General features: G+C 38.6%; 1 protein-coding gene and 3 non-coding genes across 7 annotated transcripts; 1 reads left to right on the forward strand and 3 right to left on the reverse strand.

Annotated features, from left to right (window-relative positions):
- Positions 1 to 1,691: 1,691 nt before the first annotated feature.
- Positions 1,692 to 1,810, reverse strand: LOC125802323 (5S ribosomal RNA). The gene has a single exon (XR_007439359.1). It is a non-coding gene; the product is annotated as a 5S ribosomal RNA (ribosomal RNA).
- A 1,472-nt stretch (positions 1,811 to 3,282) lies between these two features.
- LOC125802295 (5S ribosomal RNA) lies at positions 3,283 to 3,401 on the reverse strand. Its single transcript, XR_007439331.1, has one exon. It is a non-coding gene; the product is annotated as a 5S ribosomal RNA (ribosomal RNA).
- An 812-nt stretch (positions 3,402 to 4,213) lies between these two features.
- LOC125802313 (5S ribosomal RNA) lies at positions 4,214 to 4,332 on the reverse strand. Its single transcript, XR_007439349.1, has one exon. It is a non-coding gene; the product is annotated as a 5S ribosomal RNA (ribosomal RNA).
- A 1,402-nt stretch (positions 4,333 to 5,734) lies between these two features.
- Positions 5,735 to 17,439, forward strand: ilf3a (interleukin enhancer binding factor 3a). Of its 4 annotated transcripts, none has more exons than XM_022675176.2 (19): positions 5,735 to 5,836; positions 6,689 to 6,849; positions 7,534 to 7,651; positions 7,833 to 8,020; positions 8,351 to 8,516; positions 8,845 to 8,992; positions 9,936 to 10,027; positions 11,463 to 11,558; positions 11,744 to 11,855; positions 12,235 to 12,332; positions 12,513 to 12,615; positions 12,801 to 12,899; positions 13,883 to 14,073; positions 14,388 to 14,525; positions 14,990 to 15,127; positions 15,307 to 15,450; positions 16,046 to 16,154; positions 16,304 to 16,585; positions 16,850 to 17,439. In XM_022675176.2, the coding sequence occupies exons 2-19, from the start codon at positions 6,731 to 6,733 to the stop codon at positions 16,963 to 16,965; spliced, it is 2,457 nt and encodes an 818-aa protein (XP_022530897.2). In that variant the 5' UTR covers positions 5,735 to 5,836; positions 6,689 to 6,730; the 3' UTR covers positions 16,966 to 17,439. The 4 variants fall into 4 exon arrangements, with proteins under 4 accessions (XP_022530897.2, XP_022530900.2, XP_022530898.2 ...); XM_022675177.2 differs by lacking the exon at positions 5,735 to 5,836 and adding an exon at positions 5,866 to 5,965; XM_022675178.2 differs by lacking the exon at positions 5,735 to 5,836 and adding an exon at positions 6,128 to 6,255.
- Positions 17,440 to 17,854: the final 415 nt, after the last annotated feature.

Raw genomic sequence — 17,854 nt, forward strand, 5'->3', positions numbered from 1 at the left:
AGTTTACTACATAATATTTCAACGTTGTTATACAGAGGAAAATGAGCTTTTGAAACGAAATTTCATCACTGACAAAAGTGACATCATTGACATCAGCGCTAGAGGGAGCCCTGAGTGAGTTCAAAATGAATTAGGTTGACTGGAGCTAATGGGATAACTCAAAATAAAAATAGGAAATAAGCACCTGGCCAGGATATTTCTTTAATTTTGCATAGTAGAATAAAGTGTTTTGCTAAAAAAAAATAAAAAGAATACTTCTACTGTGAGGTGAGCTGATGCTGGAGATACACCCAGAGCATGTTTAAAAGACTAATAACTGTTTTGCACTTTGCGTTCCTTTTTTCTCTTTGCAATACTTTCCCTCCTTTGCGTTCCTCCGTTTTGTTTGCGAGTCTATTTTGACCCCTTTTTGGCGTGGGGAGAGGAGAGGGGCGTGGCTATGGAGGAACGCATCATCAGCTGGAGCCTCTACTCAGCCTAGACGCTAACCAGGCTGAACAACAGCTATTTAACAGTTATAATTCATAAGTTAATTCTAATCATTTATTTTACATATACCTAACTACTGAATTATATAATATTGTTGTTTTCAGTTAAATTAAGCAAAACGCTGAATTTTAGCTTCTTTTTTATCCAGCGTTCTTGCTGCAGTTACACGCGGCCGCCTGTAGATGGTGGATTTTAACAGTGAAAAACGCCATTAAAACACAACGCTGCAAAAACGATCTAAATAAAAAGGAAAACACAGAACGCAAAAACGCAAAGAAAAAGTGTTTTTGCAAAAGATTAATTCTAAAAAAAATATTACAATTGAAAAAAGGTAACTTATGTTCTCTTCTTTGTTTGCAAAATTAGATTTTTTTTTGCAATTCGTGGAGATTTTTTTTGTGACAGTTTTATTTTCTCGTCAGCATTAAAGACCCCAATTTGACTCCATACCGACCCTGCTTAGCTTCCGAGATCAGACGAGATCGGGCGTTCTCAGGGTGGTATGGCCGTAAGCGATAGATCAGCTCCCACCAAGCCTATTTATAAGTCAACCAAAGAAAAAATCAGAAACAAAATCCCTATGTGTCTTAGCTTTTAACTCTTCATTTTTTTATTAAATTTAGATGCTCTATTTTACTGACTTAATGGAATGGAAGCTTCAGATTAGGCTCAATACAAAAAAAACTACAAAAATATACTAATATTTACAAAGGATATTCTGAAAAATAAATAAATAAAATTATACACACACATTAAAGTGCACTTAGTATACATTTAAATGAATGCCCCTACAGGGGCAATGTTCTACAGAAGGTGCCTTTTTAAGTTTTTTCACCCCTGCCCTCCAAATAGCCTGAGTTCGCCACACCTGATCCAGGTAATTAAGACCTTCAGGATCACGTGAACATTCTAGTCTCAGGTGTGTTAAATCTGAAATCTTCAGCGTTGTGGAGCCCCGAACAGGAGTGAGCCGCCCTGTACCTATACGTTAAGAAAATAAAAAGTAATGCATTTTGTTCTTTATTTATTAGCATGAAGACAGAATATTCTTCTTCAGAAAAATAAAAGTACTTTTAAGTGAGGATTTAATCTGTAGACTGTTTACTGTGAGTGTTTTATTTGAGGAGTACACACGGTGTAGCCTTGCAAAAATGTGTAACAACATGGCTTAAACAGAGTAAAAAATAAAGGAAATGTAAAAAAGCTTACAGCACCTGGTATTCCCAGGCGGTCTCCCATCCAAGTACTAACCAGGCCCGACCCTGCTTAGCTTCCGAGATCAGACGAGATCGGGCGTTCTCAGGGTGGTATGGCCGTAAGCGATAGCTAGGCTTCCACTAAGCCTATTTATAATACACTGACAGACCTGACTGGCTAATACATGGATCTCGGGAAACGGGGTGCTCGTTACGGTCACGGAGCTCTACCACACGGCACAGTTATACCGGAGCCGGTTTATGGAGAGCCTATCGTCCCCGTTCTATCAGAACATGAATGCAGACCGCTAGAGGGAGCCCGTGAGGGAGTACAAATTCAATACGGGTGAATGGAGCTAATTGGCTACAAACTAAAATTAAAATTTAAAACGAAGCACTTGACGAGGATATTCCTTTCAGTTTGTAAAGTAGAATAAAATTTGCTGAAAAGCGAAGATAACTTACCTGCACGTTTCCATTTTTCTACAGTAAACAGGTTTTAGGCAGTAAAGATGCTAGCATTACTACTACTGCTAAATGGTGAGCTAATGCTGAAGATTGCGTCAGATCACGTTTAAAACACTAGTAACTGGAGTTTAAAGCTTTAAAAATTATATTTAGTTCTAAAGCATTTGATATTGTTCTGTTTGAGAAAACTAGTAACTTACATCATTTTGTAAAAAAAAAAATAATAAAATAATTTAAAACTATAATTTTATTTAGTTGCTCAATATTCATGAGTATGGGTATTCATCTCTCTATACATTCTCTGGTTATACGAGCTGGTGGACTCAAGGGGTGGAAAACGCCCCTTCTGGTGCCTCCATGGTTAAAAAGTGTTGCTAATTTGCCCTTTAGAGTGGTAAAAAATTAAGACTATATTAGATATTTGCTTAATTTCTTATGTCCCTTGTGGCAATAAATTATGATGCTCCTTCTAGATCAAGACATTTTTACTAATGCGTCTTAATGAGTGCCGATCTATTCGTGCCCTTTTTCTTTCCAATAGGAAAGGCAGTCACTATGATGTGCTGTCTTTGCCCCTCCTCCTAAACACTGCCTCAAAAAGTGCCCTCCGTAGTTGAGGCAATGGTATGCAGTGACCTCGTAGTGCCCATCAATGAGATAAACTGTATTTGGCGGTTATGACATATAGTTTAAAAATCTCATTCTCATTCTTAAACTTGTATCTATTAATGTATTCAGTTTTAGCCACACCTCCTCAGGAATGAACAGGCCCTATGTCCTAAGGTGCCCTTTTAATTTTTTGTCACCCCTTCCTTCCAAGTCCACCACACACCTGATTCAGGTAATTAAGGCCTTCAGGGACACGTGATCATTCGAGACTCCCAGGAACAGATATGAGCCGCCCAGTAGTTTGATAAAAAAAAACTGAATGCATTTTGTTTATTCATTACTTACAGGAACAAAGAATCTGCTCCAGAAGTATGAAAGTACTTTGAGTGAGTTATTCTGTACATTGTTTACTGTGAGCGTTTTATTTTAAAGAGTGAACACAGTTTATGCTTTTAAGGATTCGTGAAAAAAGCAGTGTAGCACAGAATCAAAAATAAAGGAAAGGAAGTAAAGATAGAAAAGCTTACAGCACCTGGTATTCCCAGGCGGTCTCCCATCCAAGTACTAACCAGGCCCGACCCTGCTTAGCTTCCGAGATCAGACGAGATCGGGCGTTCTCAGGGTGGTATGGCCGTAAGCGATGGCTCAACTCCCAACAAGCCTATTTATAAGACACTCACAGACCTGAGTCTTTTCACTGTCTTACTGCTCTTGACAAAAGTAAAACAGCTCTACGGACTAATACAAAGATCTTGCCTCAAAATAAAAGCTCTATTTAACTTTCCCTACAAAAAGTAACCAAAGAAAAAAAAGAAGACAAAAACTCCCTATATGTCTTAATTTTTATCTCTTCATTTGTTTTTATTCAATTTTCATGCTCTACTTTTCTGACTCAGTGGAATGGAAGCTTCAGATTAGGCCCAATACAAAAAAGCCCAATACAAAAAAAAGAATATTTACAAAGAATATTCTGAGAAATAAATAAATAAAATCATACACACACACATTAAAGTACACTTAGCATACAGTTAAAGAAAGGCCCCATGTCCTACAGAAGGTGCCCTTTTACTTTTTTTCACCCCTGCCCTCCAAACAGTCCGCAACACACCTGATCCAGGTAAATAAGACCTTCAGGATCACGTGAACATTCTAGACTCAGGTGTGTTAAATCTGAAATCTTCAGAGTGGTAGAGCCCCAGAAACAGGAGTGAGCCTCCCTGTATCTATACATTAAGAACAAAAAATAATGCATTTTGTTCTTTATTTATTGGCACGAAGAAAGAATATTTCCCTTCAGAAAAATGAAAGAACTTTTAAGTGACTATTTAATCTGTATATGGTTTACTGTAAGTGTTTTATTTGAAGAGTAAACACGGTGTAGCCTTGTACAAATTTGTGACATCATGGCTTGAACAGAGTAAAAAATAAAGGACAGAAAGTAAAGATGGAAAAGCTTACAGCACCAGGTATTCCCAGGCGGTCTCCCATCCAAGTACTAACCAGGCCCGACCCTGCTTAGCTTCCGAGATCAGACGAGATCGGGCGTTCTCAGGGTGGTATGGCCGTAAGCGATAGATCAGCTCCCAACAAGCCTATTTATAAGACACGCACAGACCTGAGTCTTTTCACTGTCTTTTACTGCTCTTGACAAAAGTAAAACAGCTCTACGGACTAATACAAAGATCTTGCCTCAAAACTCTCTTTAATTTCCCTACAAAAAAAAAATAACCAAAACAAAACTAAGAAAAACTCCATATAGAAATGATTAGAATTGATGCAATTAAAGAAAAAATGTTCAACACATTAATTTGTATCACCACAAAAGTTATTTTTATAAAAGTTATTAAGCTAGTTATAGCATCACTGCGAGCTAACTGGTTGGTGAGGACACACTGAAGCATTTGATATTGATCTGTGTTAAGCATTTTTATTCATAGTATGGAATTCTTCTTCTTCTTCTTTCGCATTTGTGGCGGTTGGCAGACCAACTATATATTTATTATATATAATAAAAAAAATAATGAAACATTCAAACATTCTTTAAAACAACAGCACCTGCTTGTGTACTATACCCATCCTAGAATATCGAGCCAAACGAATCTGGAGCTGCGAATATCAAACCAACTTCAGCCTCGTCATCCTAGAGCTATATGACAGCAAACCCTCTCTGTGACCCTTTGTGGTTAGTGTATCAAATAAAATTTGTTGTTGTGCAGAATGTTTCTCACAGTGTAACATTATGTGTTCTGGTGTCTGTTCTCTGTTCTGTCGAATTTTGCTAGCCTGTCAAACCGTGCTACCCTAGTGTATATATATATATATATATATATATATATATATATATATATATATATACATATAAAGTGTAAAACTGGTAGAAAAAACACCATATTTGGAAAGCCTGAATCAAAATATCAGGAGGCAGTTTAGAGTTATTAGGGGTGATTTATAACCCGTTTTTTTTTTTCATTGCTCACTTATTATTACTTTTATTATTACCAACTGTCTTTTACGCATTTGTAATACTCAGAAATAATGACAATGATTTCTGGTTGTTTAATGCACCCAAGAAGAACAGAATAACCATAAAAAATAAATAAATATATTCCACGTATGGGCGCTGGTGTTGAGAAGCACATCTCGATGGGTTGCACAATTCGACAGAACACCGGCAAAACCCTGTGTCATGTGAATTAGATGTAATGAAGAATGTAGTAATGTGTGACCTATGCGAAGTCGAGTAATCATCACTTCAGACATCCGACCATACCCATCCACAGAACTTGAACCTGCTGTAGGCTTTTGAAGGAATTCGAGCACGTTTTAGAATAAAAAAACATCAAACATTTATAAACTACAATTTTGCTCCAATTGAACCCATTAATTGTGGACTCACTCTGGCGCGCCCTCTAGTGGTACACATGCGCTCATGCGTGCGGATTCGCGCATGCTCTGTAGAAACAAACCGGTTGGACAAATCGTGTTACTGCTGCTTTTCCCCGGAAGGGGGTTGTGTGTGTTTAGCTGCAGCTAAGCTAGGCTCGGCTAAACTAATATAGCTTAGCGAATTTAAGGTAGGCACGTCTTTAGTATTATTGTGCACCAGCCCTTTAGTTTATATCCAGGTTCGGCGCCATTTGCTTCTAAATAAGCATACAGATTCGTTTGTGAGATGTTGAGTGATAAGATGGGATGTTAGCTAAGTAAGTAGCTAACCTAGCTTAGCTAAGCTAACACTGATTCAGGGACACAGAGGGGGCGGTTCATAGCTATTTACTCTTAGGCAATCCTGTGGTTGTTAGGGAGGGTTTTTTTGAGTAATTAACATGTTTGTTTATCTTAACATACTCATTTTTAAGGCCTTAACATTACGTGAATTAAATAAATGAAACTGAAATTGCGTTTTTCACCGTTCCTTAGTAAAATAGTGCAGAAGAGCTGAAGCGTCTTTTAAGGTGGAACGGGCAGTTATAAGTCATTTTATTAGACTAAGGTATGCTTATTTATTGCCTTTAGGTATAATCAAGTCTCATTTATAACGTTATAAATATAAATATATATATATATATATATGTATATATATATATATATACATATATATATATATACATATATATATATATATATATACGTTATATATATAAAAGCTCTTTATTCATTGATTCATTGTTTACTAGTTTGTTAGCCACACTGGCTAGTTAGCAAATACCTAGCTTTATAGCTTAGCTAAGCTGTCACTTATGCTGCACTTGCAAGTAAAACAACAACAATCAACAAACGTAGTATCAGTAATTGTAACAGTTAAACTAATGTAACGTTAAACACGTTATACATTGTAGAAATAATACAACCAATGATCATGATGTGTACGAATTGGTGCATTTGGAGATTTATGCATATTATTTTGATCAATTCTGCTAATGCAGGTTTTAGAAGAGGCTTCTAAGAAGAATAACGAGAAACTAGCCATGCAGAGAAGAAGATTTCCACGCCCCATGTGGGATGAGCACCAGGCCTACGAGGAGCTGCTGTACTGGGACGGACTGATCCAGCAGGGATTCGTTCTTCACCCCCGTGATTATGACAGGTGAGGTGAATTCAAAAATATGTGCATGCATTGCACGAGAGCCTAGACACAGGATCCCTTCCCTGAATATACAACAAACAACCCCAGGATATATGGTAAAGTGGCCATGTATTTTGAAAATAGATGGGTCAATGCCACATACACTAGCTAGGTCATACATTGGGCATAGAAGTTTGAAACACTCCTTACTATAAGGATCAACTAACCACTCGGTCAGACATATAACTGATATCAAGCTTTACCACCATGACTAATGTGTATCACCATTGGTAAAAGACATCCTCATTCACACCACAGCATTAACACTTTAGATCTGATCACTCACTGGACTGAAAGCCCATATCTTATGGGCCATTAAACAAAACTGCCCTTGCCAGATTGACAGCATGACATTATCAGGAGCTACTTGGTATGCCAGTAAAGTTCTTATTAGATCAGAGATTGAAAGACATGATACACAAGTTATTTTTTAGTCAGAACAGCTTAATAATAATAATAATAATAATAATAATAATAATAAAAAAATTAATACTATTAACAAAAAAAGTTTATGGAAAGTTACTGGTTTAATGACCCTGACAGCTGTTCTTTTCAAAGACTACACAGCTGGGGATATTATATTAATGAATCTTTATAAATGTTTTAAGAGAACAGTTTAGTTTATCAGCAGTTTGTGTTTTTCAGGTTTGAGGAGCTGCGTTACTGGTACGATTGCCTGTGTTATGAGGAGGAGCTCAGACACTACAGTGCTTACCTGGCCGAATGGAAGGAGAAACGGGTTGTGTTTCCTCAGGGAGGACCAGTAAGTCTACTCTATAATGTTTAAATATTATTGCAGACTGTAATGCACCTACACTAGTAAGAGTAGGAGAAGTGCTCAATCGTGATTTACCTTATCCATTTGAATCACGCGTTCATTCTGACATGGACTGATTTAACCGTCTGTAACTCACTGTTTTTTTTTTTTTTTTTTTTTTTTTCAGGCCATGAAGCCACCGCCCCAGCGCACCTTCCCTAATGAGGACCGGCATATGGAAGCCAAACATGCAAGTGTCTATCCATCCCCGGATCAGTTGAAGTCCGTGCAGAACATGGTGTCCCACATAGAGCAGGGCCTGAAGTCTGTTTCTGATTGGATGGTGGAGCAGGGAAAAACAGATGAGTCTAAAAGGTGAGAGTAGAGTGGAGTATAAGGCTCAGAACAGTGGCATTTTGTCATAACATTTAAAACCTGTTCCAACTGAAGTGAATATCATTGATTATCTGTCCATGCATTTGTATCAAGAATCATATGTTAAGGGGTGGATGTTTTAAGCAGCAAGTGTACCTTTACTTTTGCATGTTGATGTGTTGGAAGCAAGAAAAGTATCTAAGAAATTTTGACAAGGAAAAGATTGTGTCAGTACATTGTAAACTTTAGGCAAACTTTGGCAAGTTTGTACAAAAAAAAAACAGGCACGAGTGTACAATGAAGTCAAATAAATGTTTTTGTGTTTTCTAGTGAGGGGCCAGTGACCAAACTGAAGCGTGTTTTGCGGGTTGGATTGGTGGCAAAGGGGCTACTGCTGAAGCAGGATTTAGACCTGGACCTGGTTTTGCTCTGCACTGTTTTACCCACCAGTACACTGCTGGAATCCATCTCGAATAAACTCTCTGATGTACTAGAGGTAACACACAGTATAATAAAACTAGTTTTCAATTACATTTACTCATTGGGCACTTTATAAGAACCCCTTTCAGAGAGCAGCTTAGTCATTGGAAATAACCACTGATGAAGGACTAGAGGGTATCAGTAGATTTCTTTCAGTTTTTTAACTGAACACCAGCAAGGTGGGTTTTTTTAATAAAGTGACCTATAAGGATTTCATAAATGAGAGTGATCGGCTTATTTTTTGACATTAACACAAGCTGTTTTGGCAGCATGAATTAGAGAATTGTATATGTTTTAAACTTACTGGAAAAAATTAATCTTACTGTTTGCTGCTATTCCTCTAGACCCAAACAGACGATAAGTATGAGGTTGCTGCATCCGCGAAGGACGCCGCTATACTGGTGAAGAGTGTGAAGGAGCCAGTGCTGAATATGCAGATCCACCTGACGTCTCGGGCTGTTCAAGAACAGATGGAGAAGGAGGCCTCTGAAGGTACAGACTGACCATCTAGTTTACTGAGCACTTGTACAGATCACTAGAAGATTTTTTTCCCTCAGTTTGGTGTTTAAATGTAACTGCTGCACTGCTGTTCATTATTTTAAAGTCTATTCTAAAAGTGGAAACCTGCGAACGAACGTATGCACTATTCTGAGGGGTTGCTTTGCAGCAAAAGTCAAGTGTTCCAGTGTAAGTGCTGGTTATTAAACTTTAAGGATAAGCTTTTTAAAAAGCATTTTTGTACTGTAATTGTACTAATGTCTATGCTGTATAACATATGCTAAATCTGTACTAAGGTATTTCATTTAGCATTATTGTTGCATTACTTGCAGCTTTATTATTATTGTTACTAATAATATAAGCTCTAGTCTAGTGGTCAGATTTTGCTGCAGCGTTGACCCTGCCTGCGATATTGTTCAATCAACCCACTGATGTTGTTGCCTGTAAGTTTTCAAATTTTGCTCCCTCCTCATCCAAGCTTTTTAGTGTGTGAGTTTTTAGGAACGGTGGACTTTTGACCAACTGGAAGCACTCTGACTCTCAAGGGATGGGGCAGCTAAGCCTGGAGGTTAAAATAGGGGCGTGGTCACATGATTAATAGTAATCAATCAGAATTATCACTTAACTACACATTATATGCTTACATTGTTATTTCAGTCACTTCTGTTTTAGACTGGAGCTATGAGGTTAAAATAGAACTTCAAAGCAAGAAGTTCAATAAACCTCAAGGCATATTATTTGTCGCCTTTACAAAGTAAATTATTCTAAACTAAAGATGCAACAAAAACTGAAGCCTCCCAAGAGATCATAGGAATGCGTCTCTCAGCACCAGACCTCGCCCCTCTGCTCTGAGCTTGTAAGCTGAGTCCATCCCCTGAACGTATGTCAGAGGCCCCTTGGTCAAACTGTGCCTTTCTCCTTTACCCCGAACTGGTAGAGCCGCAGTCGGCCTCAGCCCCGCCGGACGTTCTGGACAGGCAGAAATGCCTGGCTTCTCTCGCCACTCTACGACACAACAAGTGGTTCCAGGTTTGCACCTCGTTTTTATCTGTCGACCTATTAACCTGTTAATTTGCCGTTTCCGTGAGAACCTGGGGATGTTGCACTACTTATCAGAGGTCTGAGGACACTTCACTGCTGTAAAAAAAATTCTGGGATGAACAGGGACACTTAAATGACACTAAATGTTTAGCAAAACCCAGTTCCACAATACACAGTTGCCCTATTTGACCCATCTGTATTGTCACTCTTCGTAAAGTAAAGGCCCTTTAAAGTAATAAACAATAATAATAAACATAATAAACAAGATTAAAGATTAGAATCCTTTAAAAAGGATAGATAAGCTACAGCAAAAAAGTATGTGTGAAATTTACATACATTTACAGCTCTGGATGGTGTATGTTTAAGTAAAATGAAAATTGTGGTTTTATTCTATAAAGTACTTATGAAATCCCTTCAAATTCCAAATAAAATATTGTAATATTCTTATGATCTTTTGCAAACGTCAGCCTGAATCTTCTTTGCTTCTCATTGAAAGTAATTTTTGTAGCAAGTCCTACCTCTGTAAGATATTGTTTTGAACTGTTCTTTCCATGCACTTCACCCCAGCTGCCATTTGCGGTTGCTGAATGACATTTAAATAAGTTGACGGTCAATCTCCAAAACCCAAACCTGTGCATAAATAATATATATATAATATAAAAATAAATAATATTAGGGCTGTCAAAGTTAACGTGTTAACTCACACAATTCATTAGAATCAGAAACACGTAATATTCTTTTAACATTAATTAATAACGCCACCAGATTTTACAACAAAATCTGCTGTAATCTGCCCTGACCCCGCCCAACGTGCAGATTTTTTTTTTTTTTGGAGCGGTTCGCGTGTGGTGTGGTCTCGACCCGACCTATCTATCAAATATAAAATGGCATAGTTTAATCTGATATATTAGCCAGATAATATACTGCTATGAACAAACACCGTCTCTGTTGCTCCAAGCTGTTTATACACTGAGCGTGGTATCTGCAGCATTCACTGCTCACAGCCGTGCCACTTCGTTTACTACGTGGACATCTGTGCTGCACGTCCCATTGAAAAGCACAGTGGCAAATTTTCAGCTTTCGGTGTTAAACGTTTTTACGCTGCACAGATATACGCACAGTGTAAAAAATAAAAACTAAATAAATAAAGTTGGGTATGGCTCTTGAAGTGGGTGTCCTCAGACTTCTGCCAGGCAATGCACCTGACCCAATTTGGAGAAAAACGTCTCTTTTAGGGCAATGAGTGTTTAAATGTAGTATCGTTCACCAGTACAGCTTTAAATGAGAATGCGAGAGTACTGATTGTTAAAGTTTTACTGAAATACTGCTTTTTCTGCCTGATGCTGGGCAGCAATCATGGGCTCAACTGTTTTTGGGAGGGCTGAAGGAGAGTTTGATATTATGGTTGTTTTGGTGCTAACAGGGTAAAGTTAACAACCTGCAATCATGTGTGATCGTTATCCGGATCCTCAGGGACCTCTGCATGCGCGTTCCCACCTGGGCACCTCTCAAAGGATGGGTGAGTACATCTGTCAGTTTCCCGTTCACCTTTATTATCCTCAACAAATATCCAACAAATATCATGGCTATAGCAAGACATGCAATAATTGTATGTGTATAGAGTGACTGTTTTTTCTCACAGGCTTTGGAGGAGGAGGCTGTTTGTATAAAGGTTGTGTAAAGCGTTTGTGTGTTTCTCTGAAGGTTCTGGAGGTACTCTGTGAGCGAGCTTTATCCACTAATGAAGTGCCAATGGGTCCGGGTCAAGCCCTGAGGAGAGTGCTGGAGTGTATGGCATCAGGAATCCTGCTGGAGGGTTAGAGTTTATTTTTCACATGCGATAAACAGTTCATATTCACACATACATCACTGAACATCTCCAGGTGATTACACTAAAAGGTATTTAAAATGAAGTATTTTAAATGAGCTGAAGAAGCTAAATCTCTTAGCCTGTGTGCCTGCAAAATACAAGAAATGTAAATTGGGCTACGGTTGCGCTGTAAAGGTTCATCATAGAAAAGATGAATCACGGTTCTGCCAGTTAGATTTGTTATATTGTGAATTTGAACAATGCTACCTATGACTCCCCAAGTGGAGGTGTGGTGTGAACAGATCCCATTTAATTTACAGAGTGAATACAACATACCTGTGCTCTCTGTGTGCTGATTTCGCCTGTGTATTCTCTCTCCGTGCAGATGGTCCTGGTATCTCTGATCCATGTGAACGGGTGACTACAGATGCTAGCAGCCATCTGACCACTCAGCAGCGTGAGGACATTACCCAGAGTGCACAGGTACAGACATTTGCTATTGATTTTCAGTCCCTAGATGATAGATAGTGGTTTAAGTAAGAGACTTATGAAGGAGATTGAGGGCAATATTGCCATTTTTTGCACTTATTTGTGCTGTTTCACACACATGGGTGCTTGTATCCATTCCATGGTTTGTGACTGTTGATTGTTTCTTTCTCTCAGTTTGCTTTGCGCCTGGTGGCATATGGACAGATACACAAAGTGCTGGGAATGGATCGCCTCTCGCCAAAAGCAGCCCGTGTGTTCAGCAACATGCACTACAAACGTAAGACACTGAAACATTGGGGCTTTATTAAAGACAGTAATGTTACTAGTCCTTACAGAAAGTGCAGAGCAGTATTCAAGCTCTGTTTATGAAGTCACTCTGGGGCCTTTATTACCAAACCCTGTTGTTCATTTTATACAATAGTCTTATTATATACAATTGTCTTATTGTTCTACCCAATACAGCACAGGTCCCGGGAGAGGCCCCTGGCCCATTTGTCACGAAGCGTCCACTGGAGTCGGGTACTGACGATGATGCTCAGAAGGCCAAATACCCTCGGAAAGGCAAGCTTCAATGATTTATAATCTGTATAAACAACTTGTAGACACTACAGATTAGTGAGTGTTAACTGTAAAACAACCACAATATAGTTGTGATGTTTTTAAGATGACTGAAAGTCTACTCTACTCTCCTCATGTTTCTTGTAAGGCTGGGTGATGGTGTTAATTTTGTTTTGGTTAATTTGATCAACCTCCCAACCCTTTTAGTTAAAAATGAATGCATTGTGCTTTTAAATCATTTGATTTTGAACTAATGGTTCAGAACACACAACCACATTTTACACAAAAAAAAAACAGGGTGTACTTAATTAGCAATTAGGTGTTGCAGTAGTTTAGAGGAGCAGTGAAACAGTAGAAAACAGATAAGAAACCATAATAAACTTATGGTCTCTGAATGTAGTTTCAAGTAGGGATTGAGTGTTTTTTTGAAAAAAGAAACTTGCGTAAACTGTACACTTGTGCATCAAACAATAAATGTTTAACTGTCAGTCTGAAATTACAAATGTTTAACTGCTGCCAGTGAAAATATCTTATTGAGCTGTCCTGTTAACATTCTGTTCACCACAGAACACACTTAAATCTGCCACACCTAGACCTTGCTTTCGCCTGTTTTCAGAGCAAGACGTCATCATTTTGTGTACTCCCACAATGCCCCATTCTGTGGTCACTTTGAAATCACATCAAATGTGATTTTAAAATACTGATATAATTTGAAAATATATGGTATTATATTATGCTAATGTATGTTGTGTATCCTTGTTATACCATCAACACTAATTTAAACAATCTGATGAATTTGATCTGATTCTTGCAAGGAAAAAAAAAGCATGGGCATCAGTTACACAGACAAATGTCAGATATTTGTCACATTTTTTAAAAGATTGTGTGAACAACCTTAAATAAACATCAGATTCTGTTTAAAAATGTAGTTTGTGTTACTTTGACTCACTGTGCACCTAAATGTTTGTGTTCATGTTTGTTTATAGAGCAATATGTTGAGCCTGGTAATGCTTTGATGAAGCTGAACCGGATACGGCCAGGAATCCAGTACCGGCTTGTCTCTCAAACTGGCCCGGACCACACACCCCAGTTTACCATGGCCATCGATGTGGATGGCGTGACCTATGTAGCTTCAGGGTCGTCTAAACGTATATCAAAACAGATGGTGGCCCAAAAGGTGAAATGGTGGTTTACAATTTAAACTTGATATTGTATTTGATGACACTAATCATTCACCCACACAGTTTAACCATGTAAAATGCAAATGAAGAGTAAATAAAAAGTTTTTCTTACTTTGACTTATTTCATTGTTGAACCAAATATATGTTTTCAAGACAGATGACATGGGGCTAGGAATAGGGATGAAGCTAAATAATAATTTGGTACAGAAGCAGCAGAACTAGATCCTGGACCAAATATATTCACTGTAGCAAACACAAACCCCAATTTGTACATTTGTACAGGCTTACATGTTTTGCGTGTTCTATTCAGGCCCTGCAGGGTCTTGGCATTTCAACAGGCGTGGAGACGAAAGCAGAAAATCCGAGCCAGGATGCTGAAGATTCAACCATGTCAACTGCTAACACAGAAACAGAGGGAGATGTTACTGGAGGAGAGGATGGAGCTGAGGTATGTGTTACATACATTATCTGGATCTACCTCTTTTTAAAAGAAGGATCCCCCTGGCAGTGGTCACAGTCACTGCATCCTGCTGCAGATATCCTGCAGGCTTTAACCATATTGCTTTCAGTCTTCTTCTTTATTCCAGTAGTAAATCTGAACCCAACTTCAGCTTCTCATCACTTAAAGGTTATTGGCAGTATACTGTAACCACTGCACCATTTCAGGTGGAATAAAAAAAGTTCTAATAGGAAGCAAACAGTAGTTTGGAGATTGACCCCACCTTTCAGATGTGCTGGATGATAATTAATTGTGAATGAGCTGTTTGCTATTGGTTGGAGGTAAAAACTGTAGGAAAGTTGATCTCCAGGAAGAAAATTTCATATAAGCATCTTAAGAATAAATTACACAAAAAAACATAAATTCTACCTGCCTAAATGTACCTGACTAAATGTGTGTGCCTGTATGTGTAGACATCTCTGCTTGGAGGCCCCATCCTGACCAAACATGGGAAGAACCCAATTATGGAGCTAAATGAGAAGAGGCGTAGTCTAAAGTATGAAGTCATCTCAGTCAAAGGAGGTGCCAATGAAAAAACTTTCACAATAGAGGTGGGTGGTGGGGGTTGTGGTGGTGTGTGTGTGTTTTTTTTTGTTGTTGTTTTTTTATCACATGTGTCACATATGATTTCTTTTAATCATATATGTCAATGCTGAATATGTATATACTTAAAAGAATATGATGCATAATATAAAATTGTGTACAGTACAGTCTGTTTGCACTATGTTAGGTGAAGGTGGATGGGCAGAAGTTTCAGGGAGTTGGTTCTAATAAGAAGGTAGCAAAGGCAAATGCTGCTCTTGCAGCTCTGGAAAAGCTGTTTCCTTACAACTCCAACTCTGACAGCCAGAGGAAGAGGAGATTCCCTCCTATGGTAATCTCTCACACACACACACACACACAAATACAAAATGTTATGCTCCTGGCACCATCTATCCTTTACCATCTCTTACTGCTGTGACAACAGGAGTCAGCCTATCAGAGTACACAAACATTCAAATGACTTGACTTTGTTTCTGAAGCGTTAGTAAGCTGCAGTTTTTGGTAAGGTTAAGGCAGCAGTAGCTGAAACGTTCTGTTTAAAAAGAACTCACCTGTGTAGAACTAAATTTTTAAGGAGATTTTTTATTTTACATAACATGCGGTACATGAGTTGAAACAAATTGTATTCCCACTGTCCAGTTACACCCAAAGACCAACTGTTAAAATATAAGATCAATATGAAGGTAAAATTAAATAGAATAAAATAATGGATATCAAGATAAATACAAAAAGTTTTAAGGAGTAGGGAAGTAGCAAGTTTGCTATAGTAACATAGATGATTATGAATGAATAGCAGTAACATGAAATAAAAATCTCCTAAAAACCCTTTTAGGTTTCTTTGCGACCAAAAAGTACATAACATATATTTAAATTGCGATTTGTGATATATTTAAAATGCGATTTCTTATTTAACTCTTTCTGTGTAGGACTACAGTGGTATGAGTGGGGTAGGGTATTACCCTGGAGCCAACAGAGGCCGAGGCAGAGCTTGGAGCTGCGGCCGAGGATTCAACAAAACCAATCCCGCTTACAAAGGTGGGTTTCATATTTAAATGTTCCAAACCTAACTTTGTAATATAATAAATTATATTTCCGTTTGAAATAAATCGGTGGCCATTTAAAATATTTCCTAGATATAAAGCCTCTCTGGTTGATTTAAAGTTGTGTGTGTGTGTTGGGCACAGGTTTTGGTGGTAATGCTGGTAGTGGTGCTGCAGATGTAGGCAGCGGCGACTCCAGCCAGACCACTAAAGCTGCAGAGGGGGGTCAGTCCGGCCCTGACACGGCTACATACCAGGCTGTGCCCCCACCTGCCACGGGGTACTACAACCAGTACAGCCAGTCCTACTCACAGTTTAAGAAAACCGGCCAGATCCAGGGTCAGGGTCAGGCTCCGCTGGTTGGACCGGACTACGGGTACGGTTACTCCAACCAAGCGGAGGGAGGGCAGCACTATAGCTGTGGAGGTGAGACACTGAGAGAGAAGCCATCTGTGTGCACCAACACACACACACGCACACAGTTTTAAAGGGATTATATTATGGAAAACCACAGTTGTGCAGTGTAAGCTTGGCCTACAGTGATTGATAAGCAGAGCTGCTTGAATCCTGAAGCCCACCGTCAATCCTCCACGCTGACTCGCAGTTACTACTGATTGTTCCTTTAAAGACACTCTGTTGATTGATGTAAAGAACCCTGTTGGTCACTCTCTGCATCTTCTGTTTGTACAGGATATAACAATCCGGGAGCCGACAAACAAGATTATGGGTACCATCAGAGTGCTTATCCCAATCTGTGGGGCTACAGCCGCGGCAGTGGCAACAACACTGGTTACAGTTACAGATAAATCCCCTTCAGCTCACCTGTACCCCACCAGATCACTCTACAGCGCCCCCTCAACCTCAGCTGAAGGAGAACTGTCTGTTACCACTCTTTAGATTGAGAATTTCTGTTCCAATCGGTTCTGTTTTATATTTCTGTTCTTGGAAAGAGTAGCTCATCTGTTCCCGTCTTCTTTGTTAGTCATTTATTTTAACCATAAGATGATTTACGATGATTCACAATGACCCTAAGGACTGTCTGAACTGAGAGGAAGTTGAACACTATTTTTTATTTATTTATTATTTTTTTTTACCCCCAGCAATGGTGCACATGCACATACACATGCACATACTTGGTGATTTTATCTTTAACCTGACCGCAGCAGTTCTTAAACAGAGTACTTCACTGTTCTGCTGGTCTCTGGGTGCATTGTGATTTATTTTTTTGTTGTTTGTCGGATCACTGGCCATGAGAAATAAAAACCTTCTGTTTTTAAAAATGGTTTCAGTTCTTGAATAGGTTCTTCAACAATTAATACTAGGAGCACAATTAAAAAAAATGTTTCTATAAAGAAATGTTTACAAGAATAGACATTTACATGAACACTAGAAGCATTTAAAATAACACAATTATAAAAAAAACAAAAAAAACAAAGCAATGCAGTGAAATAAATACAAAGTTAATTGTCGTCATTGTAGCACACTGAAGTTTTTATTAGCATTTTGGTCGATTGCAGGTTTTCAGCCAGGGCCTAACAGCCTATTACTATGCAAATGTATGGCTTTCCCTTCTCCAAACTCAACTCATCAGTTCATGAACAAGCCCTGTCGGAGTTGCAGTAAAGTGTGATAAAGCTGGCAATCTTCTAAATTGTAAATTGGAAGGTTTCAGGTCCAGGCTTGAAGAAGCACAAC

Source organism: Astyanax mexicanus, chromosome 5 (genome assembly GCF_023375975.1).
Source record: "Astyanax mexicanus isolate ESR-SI-001 chromosome 5, AstMex3_surface, whole genome shotgun sequence".
In the NCBI taxonomy this organism is placed as follows: Eukaryota; Metazoa; Chordata; class Actinopteri; order Characiformes; family Acestrorhamphidae; genus Astyanax; species Astyanax mexicanus.

Excerpts from the sequence above, each read along its gene's own strand:
- ilf3a (XM_022675176.2), top strand. The coding sequence starts at position 6,731 with ATGCAGAGAAGAAGATTTCCACGCCCCATGTGGGATGAGCACCAGGCC. Across the intron at positions 10,028-11,462 it reads GACACAACAAGTGGTTCCAG|GGTAAAGTTAACAACCTGCA; the intron begins GTTTGCACCTCG and ends TGGTGCTAACAG. Across the intron at positions 16,155-16,303 it reads AACCAATCCCGCTTACAAAG|GTTTTGGTGGTAATGCTGGT; the intron begins GTGGGTTTCATA and ends TGTTGGGCACAG.